The sequence below is a fragment of the Aegilops tauschii genome, chromosome 3 (assembly GCF_002575655.3).
Source record: "Aegilops tauschii subsp. strangulata cultivar AL8/78 chromosome 3, Aet v6.0, whole genome shotgun sequence".
NCBI classification, from domain to species: Eukaryota; Viridiplantae; Streptophyta; class Magnoliopsida; order Poales; family Poaceae; genus Aegilops; species Aegilops tauschii.
The window spans coordinates 187133573-187147986 of NC_053037.3; the positions used below are offsets into that span (position 1 = coordinate 187133573).

At 42.7% G+C, this 14414-nt stretch overlaps 1 protein-coding gene across 2 annotated transcripts; it reads right to left on the reverse strand.

Moving 5' to 3' along the window:
• Positions 1 to 328: 328 nt before the first annotated feature.
• Positions 329 to 8234, reverse strand: LOC109739429 (crossover junction endonuclease MUS81). Of its 2 annotated transcripts, none has more exons than XM_020298515.4 (10): positions 7728 to 8234; positions 6129 to 6226; positions 5895 to 6025; positions 5182 to 5324; positions 4273 to 4330; positions 3097 to 3255; positions 1671 to 1750; positions 1257 to 1491; positions 1065 to 1151; positions 329 to 847 (listed from the first exon to the last, which is right to left on the reverse strand). In XM_020298515.4, the coding sequence occupies exons 1-10, from the start codon at positions 7925 to 7927 to the stop codon at positions 743 to 745; spliced, it is 1296 nt and encodes a 431-aa protein (XP_020154104.1). In that variant the 5' UTR covers positions 7928 to 8234; the 3' UTR covers positions 329 to 742. The 2 variants fall into 2 exon arrangements, with proteins under 2 accessions (XP_020154104.1, XP_020154105.1); XM_020298516.4 differs by having other exon boundaries at positions 329 to 900; positions 7728 to 8159.
• Positions 8235 to 14414: the final 6180 nt, after the last annotated feature.

Genomic DNA, 14414 nt, shown 5'->3' on the forward strand with positions numbered 1-14414 from the left:
TGAGGGGACATGACCTCAAGTCTGATACCATATTAAGATATACTCCCTCTGCTTATAAATATAAAGTCTTTAAAACGTCTTATATTTATGAACAGAGTGAGTACCTATCAACCATCTTAAAAGACCGATGTATAGGAAGATGAGATATAATATACTTAACACTCGTATCCAACAATTGTGTCATATTTACTGGTAAACGGAAATATGTTTCCAACTAAAAAAACAAGCTTTCTTATGACACAAATAACACACCGAGTCGCTCTTCTATTGATTTGCACAAGCCACATGGGGCAATCCCAGATTCAAATTCTCTTATCATCTCGGAGGCTTCCATTCAAACTTGTTTCAAATAACACAAGACAATGCATAGTACAAGACACTTAATACATTTTGTTTCGACACTTAATAATACTCCCTCCGCCCCACAATATAAGACGTTTTTGCAAGCTAACATAGCCAGCTCATTGCACGGCATGCAGGTCTACTACAACAGGGAGGTAACCACCTGATCGGGAGGTTTTTAGGTGATGAAACTTCCAGCGCCCAAGGCACCACGGCACAGAAATAACCGTCTTAATTTACCTTCGGAACATACAGGTTATTATGCGACGACAGCTCCAGGAACAATGGAGCTTCATCACAAGAGCTGGCGCCAAAATCATCGAGATGGTGACAAAAGGCCGGTTGAACCAAGTCAAGTCAGGAAGGAGTCCATATAGGCAACTAGGTAAGGAATAATATTTCACCCTTCACCCCAGACAAGCTTGAAGATATTTCTGCTAGCCCCCGCATTTACCATCTTGCTCTTCATGTTCAGCATCTTCTCTTGGGCAGGGGTATCACCATCCTTATAAACATTACAGGAGCAAGTTTTAGTTCAAACACCAAGTTATAACCCATCTAGCAGAAATAGAAGCAATATTAGTACCCTTTCCTTTGGCTGGGCATTCTGAATACTGAGTTCAACAAAGTGTTGCAAGTATTAATTTTAAAAAATACAGCTAGCTAACCATGATGAACATCGTACGAGACTTAAATTTAAAGGGGAAAGGAGGACTGCTCACAAGCATGGAGTACGCCCGAGCAAGTGAGACAAGAGTAGGGTAGAGCTCTATAACTGCAATTGCAGTTTCTTCTGTCACCTGTGGTACCTGCATTAATTGCCAAGAAATTGATGGAATAAATCTTGCACCAAATTAGGCCACCAAATGAATTAGCAGTATTTATTGGGTGAACTGTGAAGGTTGACTGGATACCTGCATAAGTTGTAGGGCGAATATGTCGCTCACAGTTAACTTCTTGGGGTCACAACACTTCTTCACAAACTCGTCATAAGTTAAGCAAACTCGACAAGTGTTAGCACCGATTGAGAAATTTGTGCTGTAGTAATCAATTATCGAGAGTGTCAGGTGGCCGTATGTGCTTTCAGTATCAGAATATCCAGTGGTTCTCTGAACATCAAATCCTTCAAGAATCTCAGTGGTGAAGCAGCTGAAATTTAAAGACACGGAACAGTTTAAAGGGTATACACCTGATTACCCCAGGTATCAAATTTATTAACTGACCACTAGATGTATTATTATCAAGGAGGAGAGCACTAGAAGTTTCACACCAAAAAAGTCTATGTAGGGATAATTTGATCACCAAGGTTACATAAGCAGTATACATACGCTGTTTTGATGCTCTCTGATGCGCCTAAAGGGTTTGGATCACCTTCAACCAGATATATCAGCTTCCTTAGTCCACATTTCTACAAGATACAAGAAACGGAAGCATCATATGATATTGTTGCTAAATACATAAAATATGCTAGCGGAAGTTAGAACCCACTAAGCCATTGAACCATAAACATGGACAAAGAGTACAATGTCTGGGAAAAAATATCAAGGGATAAAACTTAAATCTCACTGCCCAAGAGGGGTCGCCTACTTATGCCATTGAATTCTGGATAAAAAATAAGTATAAATGAACAAAGGTAAATTTCACGAGCTACATATATTTTAGTACAACTATCAGAAAGTTACACATCTTAGTTTGCATTTCACAGAACTATACGTAATTTTAACATTTTGATAAACCACACATCTGTTGAATCCTGTTAAATGAAATAGTCTGGACATACGGGACCAAAGTCTAGTGCAACTGAAAATGTAGGGCCTGCCTCTTTAGAAGCAAAAATATTTGTGGATTTGTGGAATGTGTAGATTCATAATATATATTAAAAAACATATGTAAGTTTAAAGATATTGAATTTGAACTAACATTACACGACAGCACCTTACATACTGTAAACTTGCAGTACACATACAGGTCCCTAAGTTTTAATTCAGTAAGAATTTAATTTGGAATTATACATATATTAAATACAACATTTTGTAGTTTTTGCTGTTGTTTTGACTAATTTCAGAAGTACATTTATTTTATCAAAACTGACAGAAGACTGATATTTCACCAGATAATACAACATTTGGCGGCTGACTAGTGGGTCCTGCATGTCAATTACACTGACCACCTCATATCAACAAGAAGTGATGGATGTGGTGGGCCTTATTAAATATTATAGCAAAGTATGTACAGTGATGTGAAACGCAAACTTCTTTTTTAGCTATTATGAAATCTGTGTGCTTTATGAAATTTACTCCCAAGACTAGACTAAACGCAAACATCTGGTCACTATGGGCAAAGCATGTGGACACACAAGACAGGCCAACGACACAACTTCTTGAAGTGAAACACTTGTCCTATTCAGCATTTCTTAACGATGTAAACTGTAGGATAGAAATACAGAGCATATAAAACAAACATAGTTTAGACTTTAGACAACGCTGGTACACATTCACTGCGAGTTACGTTCAACCATCTGTCGCATTATAGAAGCCTCCACGACTATGCTGCCCGACAAACTAATGATTTAAACATCAAATTTTGACCTGGTCACTGGCTCATGGATAAAACAATGTTTTAGGTTGCTACAATCACTGACTGGGATTACACAAGAAAACTAGAGTCTTAAGACACTAATTGGAAGCATAAGAACAGGGGAAGTTAACATGAGATTATAATAATGACAATAGTTAATACTAGTTCAGATGGTACCTTTAGCCTTAATTTCTGATCTTTGTACCTGCTGTCTCTAATTGAGCTAACTAAATCTGTTACACTTTTCCTTTCAACAATGAAATCAAGAACATACTCCGTATGAGATCTTCTATGACGAGCAATCCAAATACCATCTCCAACAGGCAGGCGTTTTATCTGGATGACATGATTCAACAGATTCATCAACGCCACTTTCTCTGGCACAGATAACATGAACAGTTCAATCCATGCATAAAATCTTCAGTCATCATTTTTAGTTCGCTTGAAATGAAGACAAGATCCACGTCTCATGAACATTTTATGTTAAATTCGTTACAGTAGTACATTTATACTATTACCCAGCATATATTGAATTTTTTAAAGTATATAAGCAGAATCTGACAAGTTGGCAGATTGTGTCCAATTTGATACGAGGCAATAATGCTATATGTGCCATTCCACTGAACACATGCAAACAAACACTGGGCAGCAAGTATCAGGACAGTGAGGGCAAGAGACCATATATATCAGCCAAGCAATCTAGCAGTATGAGAAAATATCACATATCCCCTCTCCTCAACAACATAAATGACATTTTGTGCATAGTCTGCAAAGTGTCACTCTTGAGACTTGACATGAGTTTCCAACCCTGCGTTCATAGTACTTTACATGCTAACCCTGATTCAAACAGATTCATCACCCTGTGTTCTTAGTACTTTACATGCTAACCCTGTGTTTGGGCATAGACTTGACACATGCATCTGCTCAAGTGATGATATGTTTGAATCATTGATTCTGCCAACCCTGTGTTCATAGTACTTTACATGCAATTCAAATTTAACATAAGAGACGCCCATCCAAGCAGCATTTTTGCATTAGCTGTGGGCTAGCAGAAGAAATCAGATGCCCGGTTCGTGCTCACATAACAAAAAAGGTACCCTAACATTTCTTTTCTAGACTTCTCTAATTGACAGGGCAGCATAATGTAATATGTCTCATCAAATCATCATCGATTCAGTTTAGACATTAAGGACATGCTGATGCAGTGCCAATCATATTTAGCAGCAACGTTTAGTGATCTGAGATGTGTAAAAAGAGACAAAGATAATGCCCAAACTAGAACAAATGAACTTAGCATTAGGAACATGAAGACTGTTAGTAAGGCAAGCCCACACAAGTCTGAATCTGACCAACCTCTACAGGTACATGAAACTTCGAATGTATGTTACCAACAACTCTTTTGCCACGGGATCTGCACAAAAATGTAACAATCATGAGAACAAAATTCTGATATACAATTAAAAGAAAGACCGAATAACATGAAACTCTTGTGCAGGAGGTGTGGTGGGGGGTAAGCTTCAAGCAAATGGCAATGTATGCAAAATCAGACATGCAACTACATGTGAGCCAACCAACATAGTAGCTTATAACTATTCATGAAAACTAAGGAAGTCATTATGTAGTCCTGGAACAAAAATGAAACTACTTCCAGAGAAAAGGCTCAGTTCAATTCATTTTGGTGGTTTGATATTTCTATAAAACGACCAAGGGCAACCATGATCGACTTACTTTCTTGAATTATAAACTGAATATGTATCTGAAATACGGCGCATAGAACATAAAGGATAGAAACTAAATGAAACAAACATTAACAGAAAAGGGTTAAATTCAAATTAACAGAAGATACTATGTAGTCAAATTGTCTTCAAATTCAGGAAAAGAGCGACATTAAGCAAGTGGCAACCATTAGCTTGTTTTAACAGGAAAAAAATTCCAAGGACAATGACATAGCTCATCTTCCAACTCATAAGTAAAGAGAGAACAAAGACATATGCTACATAGCTCAAATTATCACCCCAAAAAGACCAGGGGTCAATCACATCGTTCAAAACGTTGAAACTTGCATCAAGGTAGCAACATTCATTGTGTTAAGTAACCTCCAATGTTGTACTGGTTTGAACAAGTTTGGAGAATGTGCAGCAAAGGCCATAAAGTTTTGAGTATTACACATACAGTAAGACAAGCTTATAATCCCACTTAAAGATCAGATATATCTATAACGCAAGATCGATTAATTCTTGAGTAAGATATAATCTTACGGACCCAAAAATTTCACGATCATCCAATATCAACACCACTTCATAAGCTTCAAGAAACTTTTCATTGGATAGACGAGGTGGCATAGCTAGTATAGAATTGCCCATACCACCAGTGTCCTTGTCTAGCATAGTGAATTCAGCAGAACCCTGGTAGTGGAAAAGAAATAATAGCATTAAGTTCTATTTGAAAATAAACAAGGATACCATTGTACCATTGTACTGGAAGACTGCAGCTCAAATTTTGTTGGAGAAATAATAGCACTAATCTACTGAATTGAAATTAACTTCTTCTCTATTTGTGTCACATTATTAAACGTTAGCAATATGGTGATTGGTGAGGCTGCAAGATCTGGTTGGGGTATGTAAGTGATAGATGCTATATCAACCATTTCGAATTTTGCACAACACACACCATGTTAGTAAAGCATTGCTCCGCACTAAATATTAAACCCTCAGTTTTATGTGAAACAATGAGACGGGAAAGTGAATTAGTAAGACTGAAGAGATGGGAAAGTGAATTAGTAAGATTGAAGACTATAAAACTCAAAAACTTCACCGGGAGAATATGACAATAAAAGCATATGATTGCATTCATCTTCGTAGCTAACCATTTAGAAAAAAACTGTCATTTAATCTTTATAGCTTCAATAATATTTTTGGCATGGAAGGAAGAAAAATGAAAACTATAAAAACAATGTTGGTCGAAGGTAGACGTACGGTAGTTTGAACTTCAGAACTGTAACTGAGCTGCTCTTGACTGGTCAACTGTATCAGTTCTTGGGATGCAATAGAAGCAGAATTGCTGCAAACAAGTTCAGGACTATGCTCTGGTATTTTTATTTTCTTCCCTGCGGAAATGAACAGTGATGTGTAAGATTCAACAGACAAAATCTTTTGGCCATCCCTACGCCAAAATATGGGTGTTAAAAGATCAAGCATGAAAAAAGTTACCCTTTTCCCCTTTCTCTTTACATTTTGGAGGAGATAAATCCGGGCTGGACGCTGGAAAGGACTCTTTTATGAGACGGATGACCCATGGTCCAACACCCCTGACAATAATAAGAGACCATCAATACACTAATACCTTAAGATGCAATGCTACTTTATTGCAGTAGTTAGTTATAAAAGAGACAAAATAAATGTATAGTTTCAGTGCAGCATAGTGGAATCAGAGGAACCAAATGACATTACCTTTCCTAAAAATTAACTCACTACAAAAAATGAAGTCTTACCAATGGACAACTTTATTAGGAAGAAAAAATAGCATGTATAAGAAGCAATAGCTAAGATTGAACTAATTAAAATAGTGCGAAATTAATGAACACTTTTCTGCGATCGAAGCACAAACAGACACGTCATAGTGAAAAGTTCTGGCATGTCCATCTCCCAATTCAACTCACGAAATAAAGTGCAAAGTATCCAGATGAACCCAAACTAGTGAAGATCCATACTGTTACAGCACTTGTCTGATTGTACAACTTAAAAGTAATTACTCCCTCCATCCCAAAATTCTTGTCTTAGATTTGTCTAGATACCGTATCTAGACAAATCTAAGACAAGAATTTTGGGACGGAGGGAGTACAAGTCTTTTTAGAGATTCTAATATAGACTACATACGGAGCAAAATGAGTGAATCTACATGCTAAAATGCGTCTATATTCATCCGTATGTAGTCCATATTCAAAACTCCAAAAAGACTTATACTCCCTCCGTCCGAAAATACTTGTCTTATAAATGAATGTATCTAGACGTATTTTAGTTCTAGATATATCCATTTTTATCCATTTCTACGACAAGTAATTCCGGACGGAGGGAGTATTTAGGAACGGAGGGAGTACAATTTTGGGTTGTAACCCAGAACCCAATCCCTATGTACTATACTCCCTCCGTCCGGAAATACCTGTCCAAGGAATGGATGTATCTAGATGTATTTTAGTTCTAGATACACCCATTTGTATCCATTTCTATGACAAGTATTTCCGGACGGAGGGAGTACATATTAACATATCCAGCTAAGTCGCATCCAAAATATCGCCACAAGACCTCACACCCAGAGGAGAATATCTTAGGTTCAGGAGTGCTACTCTGCAGGAGATGGACCGACAGTGCGCAGAGGTAATGGTCATTGCTGGTTTGCTCTGGTTATACAATCAGTTTCGCCACACACATTGCAACAAACTTATGCCTTACCGCAGAGTGAACTGAAATATGCAAACCAAAATTGATGTTACTGTGGGCTCATGGATGATCAGATCAGTTCACCACAGCTCAGATCTCTGTAATTAAATAGTTTCCATCAAACCAAATTCAAAAATTTGATGTTAACACAACAAACTATCTGCACACCAACATTACAAACCGGTCCACTCGTCTTGACGCATTCGAAAATAAACCTTTCCGTCTACTTATATATATGGAACAAATACGCGACATTATACTACACAAACAAACCAAAGCGACAAGACGCAGTCGGTCAAACCCTAGTTTTAATGCGACCGCCCCAAGAACGAAAACTGAACAAACAGCGGAGAGGAATGGAAAGATCGGTACTTGATCTTGAGCAGGTCCTTGAGGGTCCGGATGGGCTCCTTGGCGGCGCAGACGTTGCGGTAGGCGTTGGAGAGCGTGAGGCTCAGGTTGTCTGGGATGTCTTTTTCCAGCATCGACCGGTGCTTCTCCAGGAGGAGGCGCGCGACCTCCTCGTTGTCGGGGAGATGCACCGCGCGCTGCTTCGGCATCGCCGGAGCCATCTGCCAGGATTTAGGGTGAGGTAAGGGGGGAGCTTTGAGGTGGAGGGGGAATTGCCGGATTGGGGATTAGGCTTGGGGTTTCGACGTGAGTGAGCACTTGGAATCCTGGCCCGTCGAGTGGACAATGGCTGGGGTTGTGGCGGCGCCGCCGCGTGGGCTGCGTCGGGGGCCAGGAGGGAGGCGGCGGCGTGGGTGCCGTGGACGCCTATGCGTGGGTGCCGTGTCAAGATCTGAAATTTAAATTGGGTTTGGGGGCTTTTCGTTGGGAGGTTAACGGCTAAGTACGTCGGTAGAGACAATCCGGGATGATTGAGGCCGTGTTTGCATAAGACTTTTTCTAGTTCCGACTAAAAAGTCTCTTCTTGTTTGTTTTTAGGGACTAAAAAGTCTGTAGTTCCTCCCTAAAGGTTATTATATGACATGTAAAAGACCATGTTACCCCTAATATACAGAAAGATAACAACCAAACAACACCATGGGACGGCGGGGCAATGGGTGCAGGAAGGGACATTGTTGAAAAAGTCCCAAAAAAGACTCTCCTTGAGAGTCTTCTTCATTTAGTCCCAAAAAGCAACTTTTAGTCCCTAGTAGTCCCCCTATTTGGTTAAAAAATCTTTAAGAGAGACTTTTTCTAGTCCCTACACCAAAAAGTCCCTGGAAACAAACACCCCCCGAGGCTTGGTCTCCAGTCTGAACCGGGAATTCATGAACTGAGAGCATTTCTAGCATACCCGTATAACGCCGACCCGAAAATGCGTTTGCAGTTCACGGAAAAACGGCTTTGCGGGCAGGTGTGGGCGGCCGCAGAGTCAGACCCCGCAAAACAGACCTATATAAAAAGATATTGCGGAATATGCTCTTTTACGGGTCGGCTTTGCAGGGTCTGATCCGGCGCACTCGTGCCGGACCGTAAATCCGAAATTTGCAATTCAATTTTACACAAGAAAATACATTTCTTTGCTTTTTAACGGCATTGGATACATAGTACTTCACCAAATCTTTGCTAGAATAGTAAGACCAAAGACAACAAGAACCACAATTATGCATTTTAGAAGATATCCAACTTCCATAACTGCTCCCATTAGTTGGACTAATATCTTCTCCATGCATTCGTTGTTGATCTGTGAATTCTTAATTTTGCATTCTTCATTCTTCTTCTTTGGTTCTAAAGAAGTAGACGTTGCTTCCCCTCTATTTTCTTCTCTAATCGCACATGCAGCCGCATCATTAGCTTCAATTCTACCAAGGAGTGCACGAACATCTATTAAGTTTCTTTCTATCAATAAATCAATGGTTCTCCTTCCCAAAACCAAAATGAGCATCCATCTTCCTACACACATAACGATGTTCAAAATGAGCTATGGCAATTGAACCGAAGAATAAGGTGACAAAGCCGAATGGAGACAACACATACCCCGTCGTTTTCACATTTGAAGAACACCCATCCATGGTGCTTCGGCGTGCCCGAAGTTAGCCGCTGCACTGTCCGCGTGAAGTCGTCGCACTGTATGAGCGGCATCGGCGAGCCAAAGAGCCGCTGCATGAGCGCCGAGCCCGGCGGACGGCCGGCCGAATCCCTGTCGGCAAACTGGCGGCGGCGGCTACATGACGAACCCGTACCTGCATGCGGCGATGGGGCTTTGCCGGGGCTGCGCGGGGTGCTCCCCGACCATTCCATCGCTTGGTGCAGCCACCGGTGGCCGAAAAAGGCAAATCTGGACGCATGCGTTGAACGGTCGCCGATCTGCAACTTTCCGGCCCGCCGACTCAAGAGGGAGTGGTGGAGGGCAACCTCGGGCATGTGGTGGCCTTGCGGCGTGATCCCGCCGGCTACTTTCGCCGGAATCATGGGCGGCGGCCCGGCGGCGAGGCGAGGGGGAGAGGGGCGGTGGTAGGTGGGGAAAAGCGCGGGCTGAAATGTCCTCCCCACCAACCGCTCCCGCTATATACAGGGCACCGACAGGCCAGGGGGGACCCGCGATTTTGCGGGTTGGGACGGGAATTATGCCGCGCCCCGCAAAAAAAATTACGGGTCAGACGCGTTTGCGGGGTCTGGTCGGGCAGGATTTTTCGTGCTGACCCGTATTTTGGCAGTTATTTTGCGGGTCGCGGCTTTTTACGGGGTCTGCTAGAGATGCTCTTGCAGACACCGTATATCGCCGACCCACAAAACTCGTTTATAGTTCGCGGAAAAATGGTTTTGCGGGCCGACGCCGGCCGAGCAGACCCCGCATAGCTGTAAAACAGAATATTCACGAATATTCCATTTTACAGTTCCGCTATGCGGGGTCTGCCCGGCCGGCGCTCGCGCCAACCCGCAAATCAGATGGGTTTTTATTTGAATTTGACACATATGCCACATATTCAGAATTACAATACAATATAAGATAAAATGTCAATATTACAATACAATAATCATCCAAATTACAATAATTATTGAAATCACCGAAGCAAACTAAATAATTCAATGCTGAACTTGTCCTGAATACAAATCACACATGAATTAAATGAAATGAATGCAAAAATGGAATGTGTTACTGCCCAACCCTCTGCAAATGATCTCAATTCTTGATTCATGCCGGAATAAGGGCGCTCCCAGATCATTTGGAATAGGGGCCATTTGATCTGTGGGTCCTAGATGACGTGTCCCGATCTTGGCTGCTCGCTCGTTCCAGTTCAGGCTCGGTTTCGTCCTCCTCTGGTTGACCCTCGTCATTTACATGCGGGCCTGGATGCAGGATCGCGGTCATTCCTCGTCTCTGTGGGTGGCCGTTCTAGTGCGAGTGTTCCGCGCGTCGGGGAGAGGCTCGGGGTGGGGGGCTGCCTCGTCGACGTGCCTGTGCGCCGTTCGTCGCCGGGTACATGGTGTGCCCCGCCGGGTGAGCTGCACGCCTGCGATAAAAACCAGCACCGAGCGAAACCTCGCGACGCCTCCCACTTGTTCCCATTGAAGGAAATATGCCCTAGAGGCAATAATAAAGTTGTTATTTATATTTCCTTATATCATGATAAATGTTTACTATTCATGCTAGAATTGTATTAAACAGAAACTTAGTACATGTGTGAATACATAGACAAACAGAGTGTCCCTAGTATGCCTCTACTTGACTAGCTCGTTAATCAAAGATGGTTAAGTTTCCTAGCCATAGACATGTGTTGTCATTTGATGAACGGGATCACATCATTAGAGAATGATGTGATGGACAAGACCCATCCGTTAGCTTAGCATTATGATCATTTAGTCTTATTGCTATTGCTTTCTTCATGACTTATACATGTTCCTCTGACTATGAGATTATGCAACTTCTGAATACCGTAGGAACACCTTGTGTGCTATCAAATGTCACAACGTAAATGGGTGATTATAAAGATGCTCTACAGGTGTCTCCGAAGGTGTTTGTTGGGTTGGCATAGATCAAGATTAGGATTTGTCACTCCGTGTATCGGAGAGGTATCTCTGGGCCCTCTCGGTAATGCACATCACTATAAGCCTTGCAAGCAATGTGACTAATGAGTTAGTTGCGGGATGATGTATTACGGAACGAGTAAAGAGACTTGCCGGTAACGAGATTGAACTAGGTATGAGAATACCAACGATCGAATCACGGGCAAGTAACATACCGATGACAAAGGGAACAACATATGTTGTTATGCGGTTTAACCGACAAAGATCTTCGTAGAATATGTAGGAGCCAATATGAGCATCCAGATTCCGCTATTGGTTATTGATCGGAGATGTGTCTCGGTCATGTCTACATAGTTCTCGAACCCGTAGGGTCCGCACGCTTAACGTTTGATGACAATTTGTATTACGAGTTATGTGATTTGATGACCGAAGTTTTTTCGGAGTCCCGATGAGATCACGGACATGACGGGGAGTCTCGGAATGGTCGAGACATAAAGAATGATATATTGGATGATGTTATTCGGACACCGGATGAGTTCCGAGAGGTACCGGGTAACTATCGGAGTGCCAGAGGGTTAGCGGAACCCCCGGGGGAACTAATGGACCTTCATGGGCCTTAGTGGAGAGAGAGGAGGGCCGCAAGGGGCTGCCCCCCCCTTAGCATTCCAAATTGGACTAGGGGAAGGGGGCGGCGCCCCCCTTTCCTACTCCCTCTCCCTCTCGTTCCTTCTTCCCCCTTCCACCAAGTGGAATCCTACTAGGACTTGGAGTCCTAGTAGGACTCCTCTCTCTTGGCGCGCCCAACAGGGGCCGGTCGGCCTCCCCCTCTCCTCCTTTATATACGGAGGCAGACAGGCACCCTAGAACACACAACATCAATTATCTTAGCCGTGTGTGGTGCCCCCCTCCACAGTTTACCACCTCGATCATATCGTCGTAGTGCTTAGGCTAAGCCCTGCGCCGGTAACTTCATCATCACCGTTGCCACGTCATCGTGCTGATGGAACTCTTCCTCGTCCTCAACTGGATCAAGAGCTCGAGGGACGTCATCGTGCTGAATGTGTGCTGAACACGGAGGTGCCGTACGTTTGGTGCTTGGATCGGTTGGATCGTGAAGACGTTCGACTACATCAACCGCGTTACTAAACGCTTCCGCTTTCGGTCTATGAGGGTACATTGGCACACTCTCCCCGCTCATTGCTATGCATCTCCTAGATAGATCTTGTGTGATCGTAGGATTTTTTTTGAAATACTGCGTTCCCCAACACTGGCATCCGATCCAGGTCAATGCGTAGATGATATATGCACGAGTAGAACACAAAGAGTTGTGGGCGATAATAGTCATACTGCTTACCACCAACGTCTTACTTTTATTCGGCGGTATTGTTGGATGAAGCGGCCCAGACCGACATTACATGACCGCGTTCATGAGGCTGGTTCTACCGACGTGCTTCGCACACAGGTGGCTGGCGGGTGCCTGTTTCTCCAACTTTAATTGAATCGAGTTTGACTACGGCCGGTCCTTGTTGAAGGTTAAAACAGCACACTTGACGAAAAATCGTTGTGGTTTTGATGCGTAGGTAAGAACGGTTCTTGCTAGAAGCCCGTAACAGCCACATAAAACTTGCAACAACAAAGTAGAGGACGTCTAACTTGTTTTTGCAGGGCATGTTGTGATGTGAGATGGTCAAGACGTGATGAGATATAAATTGTTGTATGAGATGATCATGTTTTGTAACCGTTATCGGCAACTGGCAGGAGCCTTATAGTTGTCGCTTTATTGTATGAAATGCAATCGCCATGTAATTGCTTTACTTTATCACTAAGCGGTAGCGATAGTCGTAGAAGCAATAGTTGGCGAGACGACAACGACGCTACGATGGAGATCAAGGTGTCAAGCCGGTGACGATGGAGATCATGACAGTGCTTTGGAGATGGAGATCAAAGGCACAAGATGATGATGGCCATATCATGTCACATATTTTGATTGCATGTGATGTTTATCTTTTATGCATCTTATTTTGCTTAGTACGGCGGTAGCATTATAAGATGATCTCTCACTAAATTTCAAGGTATAAGTGTTCTCCCTGAGTATGCACCGTTGCTACAGTTCGTCGTGCCGAGACACCACGTGATGATCGGGTGTGATAAGCTCTACATTCACATACAACGGGTGCAAGCCAGTTTTGCACGCGTAGAATACTCGGGTTAAACTTGACGAGCCTATCATATGCAGATATGGCCTCAGAACACTGATACCGAAAGGTCAAACGTGAATCATATAGTAGATATGATCAACATAGTGATGTTCACCATTGAAAGCTACTCCATCTCACGTGATGATCGGACATGGTTTAGTTGATATGGATCACGTGATCATTTAGATGACTAGAGGGATGTCTATCTAAGTGGGAGTTCTTAAGTAATATGACTAATTGAACTTTAATTTATCATGAACTTAGTACCTGATAGTATTTTGCATGTCTATCACTACAAAAAAATACACTTCCGTGATGATATGTGTTTGTGACAGTAGGTCACGTTTTCTGTCATGCATGTACATCCATGACGATTTTATGACAGAATCAAGGTAGTCATACATGTGTTGTCGTAGAAGTGTTCCATGACATTACCAAAATTATCATCACAAAAGTGTTCACTTCCATGACGATAAATGCCGTGTCATGGAAGTGCTTTCGTCAAGGGTGACCGACACGTGGCATCCACCGTAACGGGTCGCCGTAAAGCTATTGGGTCCGGTTTTGGATCCGATAACCCGCTAACAGCCACGACCAATGCCGATTTTGCATGTGTAAAATTCTCATTGGCCTACGGAACCACGTGTCAGCTCCGCGTTGGCACAGGTGTCACTCATCCAATGGGCGAGATGCGCCTATGATATGTTGACACGTGGACCGACCCAAAAGTGGCCCATAAAGATTAAATGGGCCGGCCCAACTAAAAGCCCACAAGATTTTGCAACCCATAATGGGCCGACCCAGCTAAAGGCCCACAAGATTTTGTGGACCATAATGGGCCGGCCCAGCTAAAGGCCCCCGAGATTTCGCCGACCATAATGGG